The sequence below is a fragment of the Mirounga leonina genome, unplaced genomic scaffold, assembly GCF_011800145.1.
Source record: "Mirounga leonina isolate KUSES-001 unplaced genomic scaffold, KU_Mleo_1.0 Mir_454, whole genome shotgun sequence".
Classification (NCBI taxonomy): domain Eukaryota; kingdom Metazoa; phylum Chordata; class Mammalia; order Carnivora; family Phocidae; genus Mirounga; species Mirounga leonina.
The window spans coordinates 17,006,406-17,025,144 of NW_023270763.1; the positions used below are offsets into that span (position 1 = coordinate 17,006,406).

Consider the following 18,739-nt stretch of genomic DNA (forward strand, 5'->3'; position numbering starts at 1 on the left):
GAGGTTCTGGGTAGAACCGTTAGACAGAAGTCCAGGGTACTGTGAAGACAATCTATTTGCTCCAGACAATGAGCTGCAAATGGGCGCCTGTGTGCCTCGGTTTCCTCGGGTGCTCAGTACCTGCTTGCCGAGTCTGTGGCGTCTGGACGGCCCAGCTAGACTATGGGCCAGATCCATCCCAGGAGGTTGGCCATGAAGAGAGCCACTTACTCAGTCTTACATTCGCAGGCGCTCTGCCTGAAGCCAGCCCACCCCCGGCTTGCCCCAGACACACATATCTTGATTTCCCGCCAGACTCCTCAACCGTCAAGATTCAGCTCAAATGTCACGGCCTTTGTGAAGTTGCCCTTGCAGCTTCCAGCCCAATAGACACAGCATTTCTTCCACGGGGCATCGTGTGGGCTGTACAATAATTACAGCACAACCGGGCTGTAATTATGTGAAGGTGTCCCTCACTCATTAGAGTGGAGCCCCTCCAAATCCACGGGTCATCTTTGTGGTTTCAGAGTCCAGGGCCTGGCACTCAGTAGCCACTCAATATGTGTTTACTGAATGGAGAGATAAAGGAATTAATGAATGAACAAATGATGGCTTTAATTAAACTTGTGGCAAGCTTAGATCTGTGGGTTGTTTTTTTTTTTTAAGATTTTATTCATTTGTTTATTTAGGGAGAGAGAATGCACACACACTCAAGCGGGGAGGGGCAGAAGGGAGAGGGAGAGAGAGAATCCCAAGCAAATTCCACACCCAGCATGGAGCCTGATGGAGGGCCCAATCCCACAACCCCGAGATCATGGCCTGAGCCGAAATCAAGTATCTGATGCTCAACTGACTGAGCCACTCAGGTGCCCCTTGGATCTCTTTTGAGTGAACTTAGCATCCAGGAGGATGGCCTGAAGGTAATACAGCCCAAGGTGAGAGCATTATTCTAGTACAATTTGGATATAGTGTGGGCCTGACTTAAGGGGAAAAAGACAGTCAAGTTTGAAATACACTTTTTCAGAAAATCAGATTTTAGCCCTAATTGGCTATTGGGTGATGGAGGGAAGAATGAGGTTAGGCTTCGAGATTTCTATCTTGGGAGGTGGAGGAGATGCGATGGCATTATGTAGAAATGCAGAGAGATGAGCAGTTTAAGGGGAAAACATAATGAGTTCATTTTTAGAACTTGGGAGGGAAGTCAGAGCTAGAGAGAGATTTGAAGTTCATCTGATTTTAGGTAGCAATTTAAATAATGGCATCGATGGGGGCGCCTGGATGGCTCAGTCGGTTAAGCATCTGCCTTCAGCTCAGGTCATGATCCCAGGGTCCTGGGATCGAGTCCCGCATCGGGCTCCCTGCTCCGCGGGAAGCCTGCTTCTCCCTCTCCCACTCCCCCTGCTTGTGTTCCCTCTCTCGCTGTCAAATTCTGTCAAATAAATAAATGAAATCTTTAAAATAAATAAATAAATACAGAAATCAGAAATAAACACATAAATAAATAATGGCATCATTGGATAAACTATGTCATTCACTGTGCAGCACGAGAAGGCAGCTGCGGAGAGAATCTCAGGAGTTAGCTGCTGTAACAACCCCCAAATCTCAGGGGTATAACTCAGGAGAAGTTTCTTCCTTCCTTATGTAACAGTCCAATGCTGGTATTGGAACGTGGCCTTCCATAAGGTCATTCAGGGACCCAGTCTCCTTCCATTTTGTGGCTCTGCCATTCCCAGAGGGGAGAAAGGGCCACATCACAGGGAAGGCTTTCAAGGGCCCAGGTCTGGAAGTGGCGGTATCACTTTTGCTCACATTCCACTGGACAGAATTCAGTCACGTGGTGGACTCAGTGCAAAGGAGGCTGGGAAATGTAGTTTAGCTGTGTGCCGAGGAGAAAAAAGAGAAACAATCCCACCACACGGAGGGAACACCGAAATGTGAGGTTGGATGTAGGAAGAAGGACTTGGAAGAGACAGCAAAGAGCCTTTAAGAGAGAAACCGGGATAAAAATGGCATCTAGGAGAAAATAGTTTGGGGGCCTGGATGAGATTGAAGCAAGCAAGGTTCCAGGTGCGAGGTGGACCTTGGGAAGAGGAGTTAAAGGAAAGGAAGTGTTGATTTTCTACCCTGTCACTCACAGAGTTCTCTCACTTGATTATCAGTTGAACCCATGAGGGAGGAATTATCCCATTTTACAGCTAAGGAAACTGAGGTGCAGAAAAAGGTAAAAAGGTATTCAAGATCAGAAAGGATGGAATTAGGGTCTGAACCCAGGACTAAGGCCCATGATCCTCCCAGTGCACCCATCAAGGGAGCCTTCCAGCTGACACCAGCCCCCTCACAGCCTGCAGAAGCCTGGGTGTGTGGAGGGAACTGGGCCTCTGGCTCAGGGAAGAGAGGACTTGGAGTTAGACAAGCCAGAGTTCCTCCTGTGCTGTGTAGAAAGCGAAAGGAGAAGGTACATCCAGCCCCCAGGGGTCCTGGGAGAGGGCAGGAAGGAGCTCCAGAGAAGGGCTGGCTAGACCGGCCCCTTCCTCCTTCCTCTGGCAGCCCCACCCCCGCTCTGGCCTCTGCGAACACAGGATCTGAGCAGTGGACACACCAGCACTTGCACCTCCGAGCTGCATGGACCCTGAAGGTAAGGGAGCCTCCCAGGACTCTCCTCTCTGTCCCTGCATCACCATCTCCCCTCTCCTGCCTCCCTCCCAATCCCAAGTAATCTCAGTACCTTACCCCCCCATCCCCCACTACAGAAGAGCCCTTCTCATCCCTCCCATCTGCTCTCTGACCCCCTATCGCCCTCCAACCTCTCTGAACCCCAAGCACCACTTCTGTCTCCGGAAAGCCTCTTCTTTCTCTTTCTATAGTCCCCAACGAGTTCTGGGGAGAAAGGGGCTTGAGCCCCAGGAAAGGTAAGGTCCAGGTGGTCTGGAGGAGGCCATGTTTGGGGAGCAGCTCTGGACTTCGCCCCTTGCTAGCAGGCGGGGAGGAGGGGAGGCAAAGTCCTGTCCCTTCTGCAGCCCGGTGGGGGAGGGGGCTCGAGCCCAGTGACTCTGCCTGGGGTGGGGGTGATGTCGCTAAGGAGGTCCTGTGCATGATGATAGGGGTCAGGCTCTGGAGTCAAAGGCTCCTGTTTGAATCTGGGCTCCACCAGGAACAGGCTGTGTGACCTCAGGAGAGTCACCTGACTTCTCAGAGCCTCATCTCCGTGCATGTGTAAAATGACAATTCTAGCTCCCAGCTCACAGGGCAAATGACAGACCCATGGAAGCTATCTGGCCAGTGCCTGGAGGACAGGCGGCTCCTTCTTGAGCTCTCTGCATTTTCTCTTTCCCCTCCCTGGGCTGCTTCTTCCACAGCTCTGACCTGCCTCCCCTGCTTTTGGGCTTCTGCTGGCCCCACACACCTGATACCTCTCTCTGGCTTTGGAACCAGCTTTTGGGGGTGGGGAGGGGCCTAACCAGCTTTTGGCTTAGAAATGACCTCAGAGTCAGAGCCTGGGCTCAAGTCCCATCCCTGCCACCTGCTTGCTGTGTGACCTTGGACAAGACGCTTGTCCTCACTGTGCCTTGGTTTCCTCAGGGATGGAGTGAAAACGTTGCCTCCCCCTTGGGTCGTGGGGAGGGCTAAGTGACACAATAGGAATAAAGTGCCTGCTACACAGAAAGCCCTCGGCATGATTATGCTGGTGCTGGTGCGGACTCCCCACACCTGGCTCTCCAGCTCTGAGCGCTCCCCAGGCCCCCCTTCCATTTCTGGAAGCCTTGCGTGTCCATCTCCACCCTGACATCTCCCTGGCGTGTCAGACTCAGAGACCTCCCCCCGGACCCACTCCATTTCTGTTCCTGCCTCACCATCCTCCCACTCGGCCTGGAAACTTCAGGGTCGTCTTTGACGGCTCATTCCCCCTCGCGCCCCAATATCCAGACAATGACCGTGTCCTATGGACGTCCCTTCACCTGAGTGTCACCTAAACCTCTGCCTTTTCTGTTCCCACCTCCCTCTAGGGGAGCAGCCTGGTGGGGGGGGCTTCCTTCGCTTCGCCCCCTTCACGCTGCCTGCTCTCGGGTGATGTGTATGTAAGTGGGCTGGCGCTGGATCCAGGCCCCCACGGGACTTAAGCCAGGGGGGAATAGACAAGTCAAAGAGGTGAAGCAAAAGCTGGGGATGTGGGGGCAATGGGAGAGGACAGAGGTGGGGCAGAAGCAGATGTCAGGCTGTTGGGCAAAGACGGAGAGGTCAGACTTGGCCAAAGTGGGAGCGGGCCAGTCTGTGTGTGTGTGTGTGTGTGTGTGCGCGCGCGTAGGTACTGTGCTCTCTTACAGCCTTGGGAGCGACCCCCTCACCACCCTTCCCCTGGCCCACTACTTGCCCAGGCTGTTGCGACAGCCTCCCACCTTGCATCTTTCAAGAACACCAGGCACAGTTTAAATATTTAAACTTCCAAGTGACTTCTGACCCAAAGTTTTAGTGATTTTCCCGTTGCCTGTTGAACAAAACCCTAACTCGTTCCTGTCATCCAGGGCCTGCTCAGTCTGGCCCCATCCTGTGGCTCAGCCCTCTCGCTCGCTACCCTAATGAAGCACTCTGCTCTGAAATTCTGTAGATGCTTTTACCACCTGCGTGACGGGCAATCCTGTTGGGCCCTCTTTGGAGGTCATTTCTCTTCTCTAGGGAGAGAAGGGGATAAGAAAAGAACTTTAGCTGGAGGCTTCTGTGCGCACCAGCCTCTGTCTCCATCTGGCGTTAGCCCAATGGATCAACAAATAAATAAATAGCTGGAAGAACAAGATAGCCCGGGTCGCGCCCAGGGGTTCAGAGACATCTGGGCAGGCATTGCTAGTCACCTCTTTCCCTCCTCATTGTGGCCCTGTGATTTCTTTCCTTTCCTTTTTTTAAAAAAAAAATTATTTATTTATTTGACAGTGAGAGAGAGTGAGCACGTGAGTGGCAGGCAGAGGGAGAGGGAGAAGTGGACTTCCCGCCAAGCGGGGAGCCTGATGCAGGATTAGGTCCCAGGATCCTGGGATCATGACCTGAACCGAAGGCAGACGCTTTTTTTTTTTTTTAAGATTTTATTTATTTATTCATGAGAGAGAGAGAGAGAAGCAGGCTCCCCGCTGAGCAGGGAGCCCGATGCGGGACTGGATCCCAGGACCCTGGGATCATGACCTAAGCCGAAGGCAGATGCTTAACCATCTGAGCCACCCAGGCGCCCCCGAAGGCAGGCCCTTAACCCAGCCACCCAGGCGTCCCGATCTTTCCTTTCCTTTCCTTTCCTTTTCTTTTCTCTTTTCTTTTTTCTTTTGTCTCCTCTCCTCTCCCCTCCCCTCCCCTCCTCTCCTTTTCTCTTCTCATCCCTTCTCATCCAAAATCTGTTTATTGGATAGTTTCCCATTCATCTTGATTCGGGATGCTTTTAGTGCTGCTTGGGTCTGAAGGAGCATCCCTCCGAAAGCCTTGCTTTTCCTCCTGTGGGTTGGCAGAGGACAGTGGAGCAGTGAGCTCACAAAATTATGGTTTGTGGCTAAAGACGGCCGTGATTGGAGCATCCGGGCACTTCACGTCCATGAAGGACCAGTTGGCACTAGGCCAGGCGCTGCTTCTTTTCCCCTCTTCTCCTCTTCCCGGGCCCTGGAGGGGTGAGGAGGTCCTTCGCGAGGGGCATGTTCTCATGGGGAGGCCGTCACTGCGGGAAAGCCCTGTGATTGCTGCATGAAACTGGGTCTCAGAGAGGTTAGTTAGCAAGCCGCCTAGGTTCACTCAGTGGGCAGGTGGTGGAGTCTGATTCCAGCCCAGGTGTTTCTGACTCCCAGATGTTCCTACTACACCAGGGGCCAGAGCCCTGGAACCGTGGGTGTGGTTTGCAGAACTCTGCCGATGTCGACCTGATAAGCACATAGCAATTTAAAAATATCACTTAGGGCTAGATGATGGCCGTGGGGTGGGGTGGGGTCAGTGAGGGGACTCTGGGGCCATCCTGCCTGAGTTCGTGACCCTCACTCCCCACTCCCCAGCTGTGTGAACTTTGTGAACTGCAGGTGTGTTATGTGGCCTCGTGCCTCAGCTTCCTCATCTGTAAAATGGGGAAAATAATGAGACCTACCTCATAGGGTTGTTGTGAGGATCGAGTGTGTCAATATATATAAAATGCTTGGCACAGCTCGTCAGAAGGACTGCAGAAGTGTCAGCTGCTGTTTGTTTGTTTGTTTGGGTAACCTCTACCCCCAGTGTGGGGCTCAAACTCAAGACCCATTATTATGATTAGACAATATGTCATTCCAGAGTCTATCCTAGATGAATGGTAGTGGGCACCAGTTTTAAGAAAAATTTACGAAGGCGAAATCTTTAAAATGGACAACTTCTAAGTTAATTTTTTTCATGTAAATTGGGGAGAACCATCCTTTTTTTTTTAAGTTTATTTAATTTTAGTAATCTCTACACCCACCATGGGGCTCAAACTCAGGACCCCAAGATCAAGAGTTGCACGCTCCTCCGACTGAGCCTGCCAGGCGCCCCCTGCCTGACTTGGTTTTAGTTGGGACACATACCAGCCCCATAGCCGCAAGCACAGGTCACATCATTACACACAAAAGGAAGAGCAAACACTTGTTACTCATCTGTGGTGCATTCACAGAGTGTTTATTTATGCCCGTCCATCCCAGAGAGCAACAAGGTAAGTGAGGGATGTAAAGAGGAAGGTGTGGGGGCTCTGATTCTGGCCCAGTCCCTCACGGCCCTGAGCCACCATCCAGGGAAGGCCACCTAGAAACACAGTAAACATCAGCCAACCATCCAGACGAGAACAGCAGAAGTGCCCATGGGAGGAAATCTTCCTATATTCTGCCAGGGTCATCACTTTATCTGTTTTTTTACATTACTTGTAAAGAAAGAAGTGCAGGAGGGGCGCCTAGCTGGCTCAGTCAGAAGAGCATGCACCTCTTCATCTCGGGGTCATGAGTTTGAGCCCCACGTTAGGGGTAGAGATTACTTAGATAAAGATTTTATTTATTTATTTGACAGAGAGAGACACAGCGAGAGAGGGAACACAAGCAGGGGGAGTGGGAGAGGGAGAAGCAGGTTTCCTGCTGAGCAGGGAGCCTGATGTGGGGCTCGATCCCAGGACCCTGGGATCATGACCTGAGCCGAAAGCAGATGCTTAACCAACTGAGCCACCCAGGTGCCCCAAGATTACTTAGATAAATAAAACTTTAAAAGAAAGAAAGAAGTGCAAGAAATATCCCCAAATGCTTTGTTTCCTCTCAGAAACAGGGATGCCAATTTCTTAAATTTTATTTAAATTCAGGGCGCCTGGGTGGCTCAGATGGTTAGGCGTCTGCCTTCGGCTCAGGTCATGATCCCAAGGTCCTGGGATCGAGCCCCACGTCAGGCTCCTGGCTCAGCGGGAAGCCTGCTTCTGCCTCTCCCCCTGCTCATGCTCTCTCTCTCTCTCTGTATCTCTGTGTCTCGAATAAATAAAATCTTAAAAAAAATTTTTTATTTAAAGTCAATTTAGTTAACATATAGTGTATTATGAGTTTCAGGGGTAGAATTTAGTGATTCATCAGTTGCATGTAACACCCAGTGCTCATTTTATTACGTGTCCTCCTTAATGCCTATCACCCAGTTACCCCATCCTCCCATGCACCTCCCCTCCAGTAACCCTCAGTTTGTTCTCTGTAGTTAAGAGTCTCTTATGGGGGGCGCCTGGGTGGCTCAGTCAACTAAGTGTCTGCCTTCAGCTCAGGTCATGATCCCAGGGTTCTGGGATCGAGCCCCGCATCAGGCTCTCTGCTCAGTGGGGAGCCTGCTTCTCCCTCTCTCTCTGTCTGCCGCTCTGCCTACTTGTGCTCTCTCTCTCTCTCTCTCTGTCAAATAAATAAATAAAATCTTCAAAAAAAAGTCTCCTATGGTTTGCCTCCCTTTCTGTTGTTATTTTATTTTTCCTTCCCTTCCCCTATGTTCATCTGTTTTGCCTCTTTTTTTTTTAAAGATTTTATTTATTTATTTATTTATTTATTTATTTATTTATTTATTTACTAGAGAGTGAGCGAGAGAGAAACAGCATGAGAGAGGAGAGGGTCAGAGGGAGAAGCAGGCTCCCTGCTGAGCCGGGAGCCCGATGTGGGACTCGATCCCAGGACCCTGGGATCATGACCTGAGCCGAAGGCAGTCGCTTAACCAACTGAGCCACCCAGGCGCCCATCTGTTTTGCTTCTTAAATTCCACATACGAGTGAGCTCATATGGTATTTGTCTTTCTCTGACTGATTTATTTCACTTAGCCTAATGCACTCTAGTTTCATCCACGTCGTTGCAAATGGCAAGATCTCACTTTTTTTGATGGCTGAGTAATATTCCTGTATATATCACATCATCTTTATGGACATCTGGGTTCTTTCCACAGTTTGGCTATTGTGGACATTGCTGCTATGAACATTGGGGTGCATATGGCCCTTCTTTTCACTGTTTGTATCCTTTGAATAAATACCTAGTAGTGCACTTGCTGGGTCGTAGGGTAGCTCTATTTTCAACTTTCTGAGGAACCTCCATACTGTTCTCCAGAGTGGCTGCACCAGTTTGCATTTCCCCCAACCGTGTAAGAGAGTTCTCCCAGAGATGCCAATTTCAATAAAACTCTGGACAACCAATTAAGAGATCAAAGTTACATCCCACAAGGTAAAACTATAATCTGTGAAGTCTAGGCATCTTGAGAGAACTTTTACGTATAACAACTGCAAGGGTAGAAGGCAGGACAGGGCGTGACAGCTGTCCCCTCTGGGTGGCAGTTTCTGGGCAAGGTCCCTCAGGCACCTGCAAAAACAGTGCTCCCTTCTCCAAAGTTCCTTTCAATAACAACTGCTAATTAGAAGAGCCGTATTTTCAAAGCTTCCCTTTTGTTGGAAATGCAGGAGAGAGTGGGGGCCTGGAGCAAACCAGACGAATTTTTTTTTCCACAGACGGAACAGGGAGCGGGTAACATTCTGCCTCCACAACAGAGAAGCTGAACAATGGGTCTCGAGACTCCAAGAGAGTAACCCCAACTGGTGGAGGCCACATGGGGGGGACGGACGACCTGGGTCCACACGGGTCATTTCCTAGCTTTGTCCTTTCCTAGCTCTGCTCTGTAAGTAGTTTCCTTTACATTTCTGAGCCTCCAATCCCCATCTGTAAATACAAATGAGCTCTCGCTTGAGGAACTGGGCATAGGATTTGTGGAAGTGCCAGGCTTGAGGCGATGGGGCAAGTGCCTGGCGTATGGTAGGCACCAGTGGATGGTACTGACGATTCCCTTCCTGCAGTTGCGAAGCTCTCAGCTCTGCTACAAATTAGAATTAGGTTACTACCGTGTTGCAGGCCAGTTATGTTAGAATCTCTGGGGGTGGGGCCCCCGCATCAGCATTTTGCTGAGCTCCCCAGAGAATTCCATTGTGCGGCCAAGGTTGAGAACCACTGCGGTTACTCATCCTGAGGAAAACGTCCCTTGGCCCTCTGTCAAATGAGGGTCCTCGCTTCTCCTTCCCTCCCTCCCTCCCGCCCCCCTTCCCTCTCTCCCTCCCCTCCTTTCTCTCTTTCTTTCTTACTTTTGTTATGATAGAGAATTTCAAACATGCACAAAAGTAAGCAGAAAAGTATGATGAACCCTCATGTACCCATCACCCAGCCTCAACAACCACCGATTTTTGGCCAGTGGGCTCCATCCACGCCACGTCCACTTTCTACCTTTCAGGATTACCTTAAAACAAAACCAGCTCTCAGGTCTTTTCATACATGAACATCTTGGCATGTATTTTCTAAAAAAGATAAGGACTCTTTTTTTTTGTTACAACCACAATACAATGATCACAACTAAATTTTTTTACATCTAAATTTTGTTTTTGAAACATCCAGTCAGTGTCCAGATTTCCAGTTGTCTCATAAATGCTCTAATTTGTTTTCAATTTGTTTAAATTAGGATCCAAATAAGATCCATACGTTGTGATTGGTTAACATGTGTCTTAAGGTTCTTTTTGTGGGGGAGGGGGTGGCACCTGGGCGTCTCAGTCAGTTTAGCGTCTGACCCTTGGTTTTGGCTCAGGTCATGATTTCAGGGTTGTGCGATCTCTGAGTTGTGAGATCGAGCCCATGTCTGCTTGAGACTCTCTTTCCCTCTCCCTCGGCCCCTACCCACCTGCGCTCTTGAGCGTGCTCTCTCGAATAAATGAGTAAGTCTTAAAAAAAAATCCTTTTATTTTTTATTTATTTTTTAAAAGATTTTACTTATTTGAGAGAGAGAGAGAGAATGTGCACGAGTAGGGGGGAGGGGCAGAGGGAGAAGGAGACTCCCCACTGAGCAGGGAACCCAATGCAGGGCTCCATCCTGGGACCCCAAGATCGTGACCTGAGTCAAAGGAAGTCAGACATTTAACTGACTGAGCTACCCAGGCTCCCCTAAAGATTTTATTTTTCGGTCATCTCTACACCTGACATGGGGCTCGAACTCACACCTCCAAGATCCAGAGTTGCATGCTCTACCGACTGAGCCAGCCAGGTGCCCCTGTTTTAAGATTCTTTAATCTTTTGTTTTCCTTGCAATGTATTTGTTGGAAAAATGAGGTTGTCCTCTGATAGTTTCCTATGGTGTAATTTTGCTGGCTGAATGCCCGTGGTAGGGTTTAACATGTTCCTCTGTCCTCTGGTTTTCTTAAAAATTGGTGGTTGCATCTGGAAGTGTGATTTGACTCTGGGTTAGCTGTTTGGGAAAAAGTATTGCTGGGTAGTGGTGGAGCGCCCAGTATCTGGTTGTCTTTCTTCTTGGTGTTGAGTTTTGATGTTCAGTGCCTGGATCCATTGGTTCACATCCCTTGGTTCACTGGTGTTGCAAGATGATTCTTGCCTTTTGGCAGTGCATTGGTTCTTGCTTCTTTTGTCGAAGTGAACAATTTAATGATTTTTAGTAAATTTGCTAAGTTACATGGCCATCCCCACAGATCATTTCCAACACTCCAATACAACCCCATGCCATTTAGAGTTAACTCCCAACCCCAGGCAACCACTATTCTGATATCTGCTTCCTTGATTTGCCTTTTCTGGACATTTCATGTAAACGGAGGCACATATGTGGTCTCGTGTGAGCACTGGTTCTTTTTTTTTTTTTTAAAGTAATCTTTATGCCCAACGTGGGGCTCGAGCTCACCACCCCAAGATCACGAGTTGCATGCTCTACCGACTGAGCCAGCCAGGCGCCGGGGAGCATTGGTTCTTAACCCTCGTGTGCATCTGAATCACAGGGGGAGCTCTCCCAAAACTTGGATGCCTGGGAACCACCCCTGAAAGATTCTGATTCATTTGGTTGCGGCTGGGGCTGAGCAGCAGAGTCTGAAAAGCTCCTCAGGTGGGTCCCTGCTTTCTCGGTTCTGCTGAGAAGAGTGGTCACACCCACCACCTCCACTTCCTCGCCTCCCATGTACTCCTTGACCGTGACGCTGTGGCTTCTGCCCCCACCACACAGCACCAAGATGCTCTGGCAACAGCCTCCCCACTGCTAAGTCTTATGTCCATTCGCAGCCTTCCTTCTACTTGTGTCTGCTCACATCCTACTTCTTGAAACCCTCGGCTCCAGACACCCACTCCCTCCTGGTGCTGCTTCTCTTTTTAAATACTGGTGCTTCCCAGAGCCCTCCTCTTCTTACCTGACCTGGTGATCTTACCCGTGCTGTGCTTAGTCATCACCCACGTCTGCTGACGTCTCCAAAATCCCCGTTTCTCGCCCACTGTCTCTCCGAACGCCAGGATCCACCATCAGGATGCGGCCCATGCACAATTTTCCTGCTGACATCTCAACCCAAACATCTGCAAAGCCGAAGTCTCTTCCCCGCCCCCCAGCTCTGCTGCTTATCACCTGCGTCATGGTGCACGAACCTCCTTGACATTCAGTTTCTGTGCTTGTAAGATGGGAGTAATCCCCTGTGGTGAGTTTCAGACGAGAGAGCCCAAGAGAAGTGTGGAGCCCACAGCTGGCGCCCCAGACTCATGCAGGTCGCTGCCTTCTGCTGCCCCCATCGTCCACCCTGAACGGTGCCTTGCGGCAGGTTGCAGCTCCCCATGGCAGATGTAGGCTTCTACATCTACCCAAGGCTTCTACATCTCATGAGCTGCTCATTCTGGCAGATCCTGCCTTAGAAACAGCTCTCACTTTTGTCCCTGCTTGCTATTCCTATGGTTCCTGCCCAAGTTCAGGGCTTCATCTTTTTCTGTCTGGCCGATTACGTCAGCCTCCTTTTGCTTCCCAATCTGTCTCCAGTCGGTGGCTGAAGTGACCCGTCTAGAACAAAATCATAATTCTATAATTTCCTTGCTTGGGGCACCTGGCTGGCTCAGTTGGTCAGTCAGTAGGGTGTGTGACTCTTGATCTCGGGGTTGTAAGTTCAAGCCCCACCATGCTGGATGTAGAGATTACTTAAAAATAAATCTTAAAAAAAAAAAATTGCCTTGTGCTTAAAATTCTGTGATGGCCCCTAGGATCTGTCCAAATTGCTCAGCTAAATAATTCAAGTGTTCTTCCCCCTGGCCATCCCATTGCTCCCCTGAAGCCCGCCCTTACAGCATTTCTCTATTTCTTGCTTTTGAGTCTCGGACACCTGCTTTTTCAGCCTGAAATATCTCCCCCCACATCACCTCATAACTCTGCCTGGCAAACATTACTCATCCTTCAAAGCCACAAAAATTACCTCCCCCTTCATCACAGACACTTAGTCATTTCTTCCTCTGTGCTCCCACGACCCCTGGTAAAGCCTTGGTCGTCCCTTAGCAAACACATCTACCATGTACCAGACAAAGTTCCCGGGAGCTTTGCAAATAGTCACTCACTTAATTTTCACACAACCCTGCGAGGTGATTATTTTCGTTTTCCCTGTCACAAAGGAGGCACCTTTGAGGCCCCGGAGATGTTCAGTCACTTGTCCGAGATCACTTAGCTGCAGGTGGCCGAGACAGTACTGAAGAACAGGCCATATGGCCCCAGAGTCTGGGTTCTGATTCATTCCACCGTGCAGTCTCTCTGCCTGGGTGAGTATCACTGAACACCCAGTATTAAGCAAAACAATATGAAATTGCCAATATTTGGCCATTTTTGACCTATAAAAGCAGCACATTTGTATGGTTCCATGCGTGAGGCACTTGGGATGGAGCAGAAGACTCTCTGGATGATCCATTTTTGGCCCCCAGAGTAGAGCACGGGTGAAGAGCAAGGAACCGACTGAGCATGTGACCCGATGGGGGGTCTGCCAGACCCCCCTGCCAAGGAAGTGATATCTAAGAGAAGACCTGAAAGAAGAGTGGAGGTGAAGGAGAAGTCTGAGGTGAGGGGAAGGGAAGGGACTTCCAGGCAGAGGCACAACCTTGGAACAGCATAGGCTAAGGCCTGAAAGCTAAGAGGGAGCGCTGTCCACTCTGTCATCCAGCAGTTAGTACCTGGCACAGAGCAGGCCTTCGAGAAGGATTTGTCAAAAGAATAAATGAAAAATAGAGAGAAGTATCAGCTGGAGCTAATAGAATGAAAGTGGGTTGTTTTTTTTAAAGATTTTATTTATTTATTTATTTATTTGACAGAGACACAGCAAGAGAGGGAACACAAGCAGGGGGATTGGGAGAGGGAGAAGCAGGCTTCCCGCGGAGCAGGGAGCCCGATGCGGGGCTCGATCCCAGGACCCTGGGATCATGACCTGAGCCGAAGGCAGACGCTTAACGACTGAGCCACCCAGGCACCCCGAAAGTGGGGTTAGAGTGACTTACTTTTTTATTGCCTTATTTTAATAGGTTTAATCAGAGTAAAATTCACCCTTTTCTGTGTAGGGTTCTGCGTCTTGACAAATGCATCAGTGGTGTAACCACCATCAGAAACAAAATGTAGAATAGTTCAGTCCCATCCCCAAACTCACTGGTGCCAGTCCTTTGTGGCCAGCCCCTCCTCCACGCTCAGGAAACCACCAGTCTGTTCTCTCACTGTGGTTTGCCTTTTCCAAAATGTCATATGGATGATGAACTCAAATAGCACAGGGCCTTTAGAATCGGGCTTCTGTACTTAGAATAATACATTTGAAACGCTTCCCTATTGTGTCTGTCAGTAGTTAGTTCCTTTATAGGCTTAACGACTGAGTCACCCAGGTGCCCCAGGATTCACATTCACTTTAAAAAGCAAACATCAGGGGGACACCTGGGTGGCTCAGTCAGTCAGGGTAAGCATCTGCCTCCAGCTCAGGTCATGATCTCAGGGTTCTGGGATCGAGCCCCGCATCGGGCTCCTTGCTCAGCGGGGAGCCTGCTTCTCCCTCTCCTGCTCCCCCTGCTTGTGCTCTCTCTCGCTCTCTCTTTCTCTGTGTGTCAAAGAAATAAATACAATCTAAAAAAAAAAAAAAAAAGCAAACATCCCTGCACCTGGGGTGGATGGAGTGTGAGCTTCTGCATCTCTGGTGTACGTCCAGGGAACTTTTGCCTGGCCGGCTGGTGAACAGTGGAGATGGGAACTGTGTCTTGTCACTTTTACTGACTATTCCCAGCACCCAGCCAGGGCACAGCTGGCTCTGAGCGAGGAATGAAAGCCACTTGGAGCAGAATGTGGGAAAGGAGGGCCAGGTACCGCCAGGTACCAGGTGGGGGAGGGGGAGGTGAATATTGGGTGCTTGGCTTTAGGGGAAGAAAGGGTGGGCAAGAAGGGCCTTGTTCTGAGAGTACAGCAAGCCAGAACGCCTGGTCTTAACTTCAACTTGGAGCAAAAGTGAGGAAGCAAAACCAACCCCCTAACACGCCATCCAATGTCCGTCCCGGGCTCGAGCACATGAGGCTGCAGGCCTTCTCCTGGCCGACAGATGGCGATGTTGCACCGTGCCTGAGCTCACCCGTTCGCTCCACGGACCTCAGGCGCGGGTTAGCCGCCAGACGCGGGCAGGAAGGACCACCATGTGCACAACTCTTTTTTTTTTTTTTTTTTTTTTTTTTTACGGGGAAAGGACTCGCGCACACTCACAGAGCAAGGGCTCAAGCCCAATTTCCCCCTGCACCTTCCTTGTACAGCCCCCATCTCTAGAGAGAGGACAGTTCGTTGAGACATCAGGGGAGGGGGGCGGGGGGGGGATGCTCCAAGCAAGAGGTGCAAAGGCAGAGGTGATCACGAGGCCTGGCCGGTCGGACTCTGCCTCCAGTCTGCTGTATGACCTCGGCCGGCTTGCCTTCACTCAGTCTCCACATCTGTAAAGAGCTGGCCTTCCCGCGGTGAAATACGGCAGCCGTGGGGCAGACACACATCCTGCCGGGGCAGCTGCAAAGGCAGCAGGTGGCTTTCCGGGGTCTTCTCCTCTGCTTGGTCAGGAGCTGTTGATCCGGCACTAGGTTTGCCGCAGAATAGAGGCCACTCAGTTGAATCTGAAGTTCGGATAATCAACAGATAATGTTTAAGTGTAAGTATGTTCTAACTATCACCCGGGATGTATTTATACTTAAAACAAACCTGTGATGTTTGTCAGAAATTTAGATCTAACGAGGTGTCCTGTGTTTTTATTTGCTTAACCTGACAGCCTGGTCCAGCCCACAGGGGCTGGGACCCCCAGATCTTCGCCCTGATTGGCTAGCCCCCAGTGTCGCTGGTGCGTCAGTGTTTGGACAAGCAGCCGTGACTCCCAGGGAGGCAGCCAAGATGTAACCCCTTGTCCGTCTTTCCCTCCCAGGCCTGGCGCTGCTGCTGCCCCCCGCCACCCTGGCCGCCCTGGCAGACAGCTGGCTCCGAGAGGACTGCCCCGGTCCCAACCACGCAGCCCTGGTCACGGGCGCAGCCCCCTCGCAGGCGGTGCTGTGGGCCAAGTCCCCCGGGGTACTGGCTGGGAGGCCCTTCTTCGATGCCATCTTTGCCCAAGTCAACTGCCAGGTCTCCTGGTTCCTCCCCGAGGGCACAAAGCTGGTGCCCGTGGCCAGGGTGGCCGAGGTCCGGGGCCCCGCGCACTGCCTGCTGCTGGGGGAGCGGGTGGCCCTGAACACGCTGGCGCGCTGCAGTGGGGTGGCCAGCGCCGCCGCCGCCGCCGTGGAGGCCGCCCGGGATGCGGGCTGGACCGGGCACGTGGCGGGCACGAGGAAGACCACGCCCGGCTTCCGGCTGGCGGAGAAGTACGGGCTCCTGGTGGGCGGGGCCGCCGCTCACCGCTACGACCTGGGAGGGCTGGTGATGGTGAAGGACAACCACGTGGTGGCGGCGGGTGGCGTGGAAAAGGTGCGTGCCGGCCGCGCCCCTGCCCTGCCCCCCGCCCCCGACCTCCGCGCGGCAGCCCTTCCCCTCCACCAGGGACCCCCCCACACCCCCCAAACCACGCCCTGGTGAACAGTGATGGCCCAGGAGTCAGGGCTGCTAGACCCCCTGACCCCCTGGGCGCTCTACCCGTCAGATGGGCGCGCTCTGGGACTCGCTGTGATGTTCAAAAGCAAAGGGCAAGCTGCCCGGAACCTGGTGTTGGTGGCGCTGTGACCTTGGCCCGGTCACTCTAGCTCCCTGGACCGGTTTCCTTTTTGAAAAGGGAGAAGACCCTTTCCTTTCCTTCCAGTTTTTTTTATTTATTTATATATTTTTTCGGTGCAAGAAGGTGTTTTTATTATAGCAGGAGGACAGGACCCACGGGCAGAAAGAGCTGCCTTCCAGTTTTGGGGTTTTTTTTAAAGATTTTATTTATTTATTTGACAGAGAGAGACACAGGGAGAGAGGGAACACAAGCAGAGGGAGCAGCAGGGGGAGAGGGAGAAGCAGGCTCCTCGCCCAGCAGGGAGCCCGATGCGGGGCTCGATCCCAGGACCCTGGGATCATGACCTGAGCCGAAGGCAGACGCTTAACGACTGAGCCACCCAGGCGCCCCTGCCTTCCAGTTTTAATATTCTTGAGTCAAACTGAACTCCCGTCCAACTGCCAAATATTGCTGCTATTTGGCCATCTTTCTGATCATTTCATGTGGTTCACCTGGTGTGGGAGCAATCATCAGGCTGCCTGGTCTTCTCCCTAACCCCCAGCTCCTTTCCCACCCCGGGCCTCTGGAAGGCCAGGCCCCGCTCTGTGCCCCGTGCCAGGCGCCACTGAGCTCACTCTGCCCTCTCCGGGCCTGGCCCACAGGCGGTGCGAGGGGCGCGGCAGGTGGCTGACTTCGCCCTGAAGGTGGAGGTGGAGTGCGGCAGTCTGCGGGAGGCTGTGGAGGCCGCCGAGGCGGGAGCGGACCTCGTCCTGCTGGACAACTTCAAGCCTGAGGTGAGGCGGGGTCTGCTTCCCGGGAAGGGGCTGTGATGGGGCCGGGGGGGACCCTCACCTCCCCTTGGCTTGTGTCCCACAGGAGCTGCACCCCACGGCCGCAGCGCTGAAGGCCCGCTTCCCGGGTGTGGGTGTGGAGGCCAGCGGGGGCATCACGTTGGACAACCTCCCTCAGTTCTGTGGGCCCCACATCGACGTCATCTCTCTGGGGATGCTGACCCAGGCCGCCCCCGCCCTTGATTTCTCCCTCAAGGTGTTTGCTGAAGGGACTTCGCCAGTGTACCGGGCCTACAGGTCCTAAAGCCAAAGAGGACGCCACCGCCCATGGAATAACACGGTTTCTTGGGACCCTCAAGGTTGCCCCTGTTTAAATATGGTACATGACTCTGTCCGGGTTAGCCTGGGTGGGGGTCTGGCTCGGCCACCTACTGCTCGTGTGAGCTGGGGGGGCTGACTTCACCCCTGCTCATCTGTACAATGGGTCTAATAAATGATCACCTTACAGATTTCTTTGGGTGATAATGAATAAGTGCTCAGTAACTCTTAGAAATTACCATAGCTCGGGTGCCTGGGTGGCTCAGTTGGTTAAGCGACTGCCTTCGGCTCAGGTCATGATCCTGGAGTCCCGGGATCGAGTCCCGCATCGGGCTCCCTGCTCGGCAGGGAGTCTGCTTCTCCCTCTGACCCTCCTCCCTCTCATGCTCTCTGTCTCTCATTCTCTCTCTCTCAAATAAATAAATAAAATCTTAAAAAAAAAAAAAAAGAAAGAAAGAAATTACCATAGCTCATCGACTCTAAGATGCACCTTTTTCCACACACGACCTTCTCTGAGTCGGAGCGTGTCTTTCACCGATGGAGTCTAGTGGTCACTGTCACCGGGGCATCGTCATAGCCGTCATGGCCCATGCATGCCGCTTGTAGACAGAACATAACAATCGATGTGGAAATAAGTCCGAGAGACTTATTTTAACAGATGCCAGAAAGAAATTGAAAGTGATTAAAAAAAAAAAAAGCTGCTCTCCCTCTAACCCTCCCCCTGCCCATGTGCACGCTCTCTCTCTCTCAAATAAATAAAACCTTAAAAAAAGCAAGCAAGCAAGCAAGCAAGCAAGCATTGGTCATAGTTTAATTGACAAGTTTCTTTTCCAGTAATAGTATATATATTTTATAGTCAATGGCATCTTATATTTGAGGATATATGGCACCAGGTCTGAGATTCAGCTGGAACATTCTATGTGGTTGATGCCCATGTTGTACTGTTTATTAAGTGCTTTGCCTGTCACCTCTGGCTACTGTGACCACCTCTTTGGAGGAGGTGAGAACCTGCCCATTCACTTCTGGGGTCCCCAACAGACTCCACCATGCATCCTCCATTTGGTGCTTGAAGGCCCTTTAGGTTCTGGTTCCATAGCGCTATCATTAGTTGGGAGACGAGGGTGAACACAGGGCAGCTGGGGCCAGAACAAAGGTCATTTGAGGGAGTAATGGGTCAGGTAGAGGTCCCTGTTCA

At 51.4% G+C, this 18,739-nt stretch overlaps 1 protein-coding gene across 2 annotated transcripts; it reads left to right on the forward strand.

Moving 5' to 3' along the window:
• Positions 1–2,529: 2,529 nt before the first annotated feature.
• Positions 2,530–17,873, forward strand: QPRT (quinolinate phosphoribosyltransferase). Of its 2 annotated transcripts, none has more exons than XM_034988889.1 (4): positions 2,530–2,614; positions 15,677–16,212; positions 17,098–17,229; positions 17,312–17,872. In XM_034988889.1, exons 1-4 carry the CDS (start codon positions 2,602–2,604, stop codon positions 17,528–17,530), a joined length of 900 nt encoding a protein of 299 aa, XP_034844780.1. In that variant the 5' UTR covers positions 2,530–2,601; the 3' UTR covers positions 17,531–17,872. The 2 variants fall into 2 exon arrangements, with proteins under 2 accessions (XP_034844780.1, XP_034844781.1); XM_034988890.1 differs by lacking the exon at positions 2,530–2,614 and adding an exon at positions 15,088–15,409 and having other exon boundaries at positions 17,312–17,873.
• The last annotated feature ends 866 nt before the right edge of the window (positions 17,874–18,739 follow it).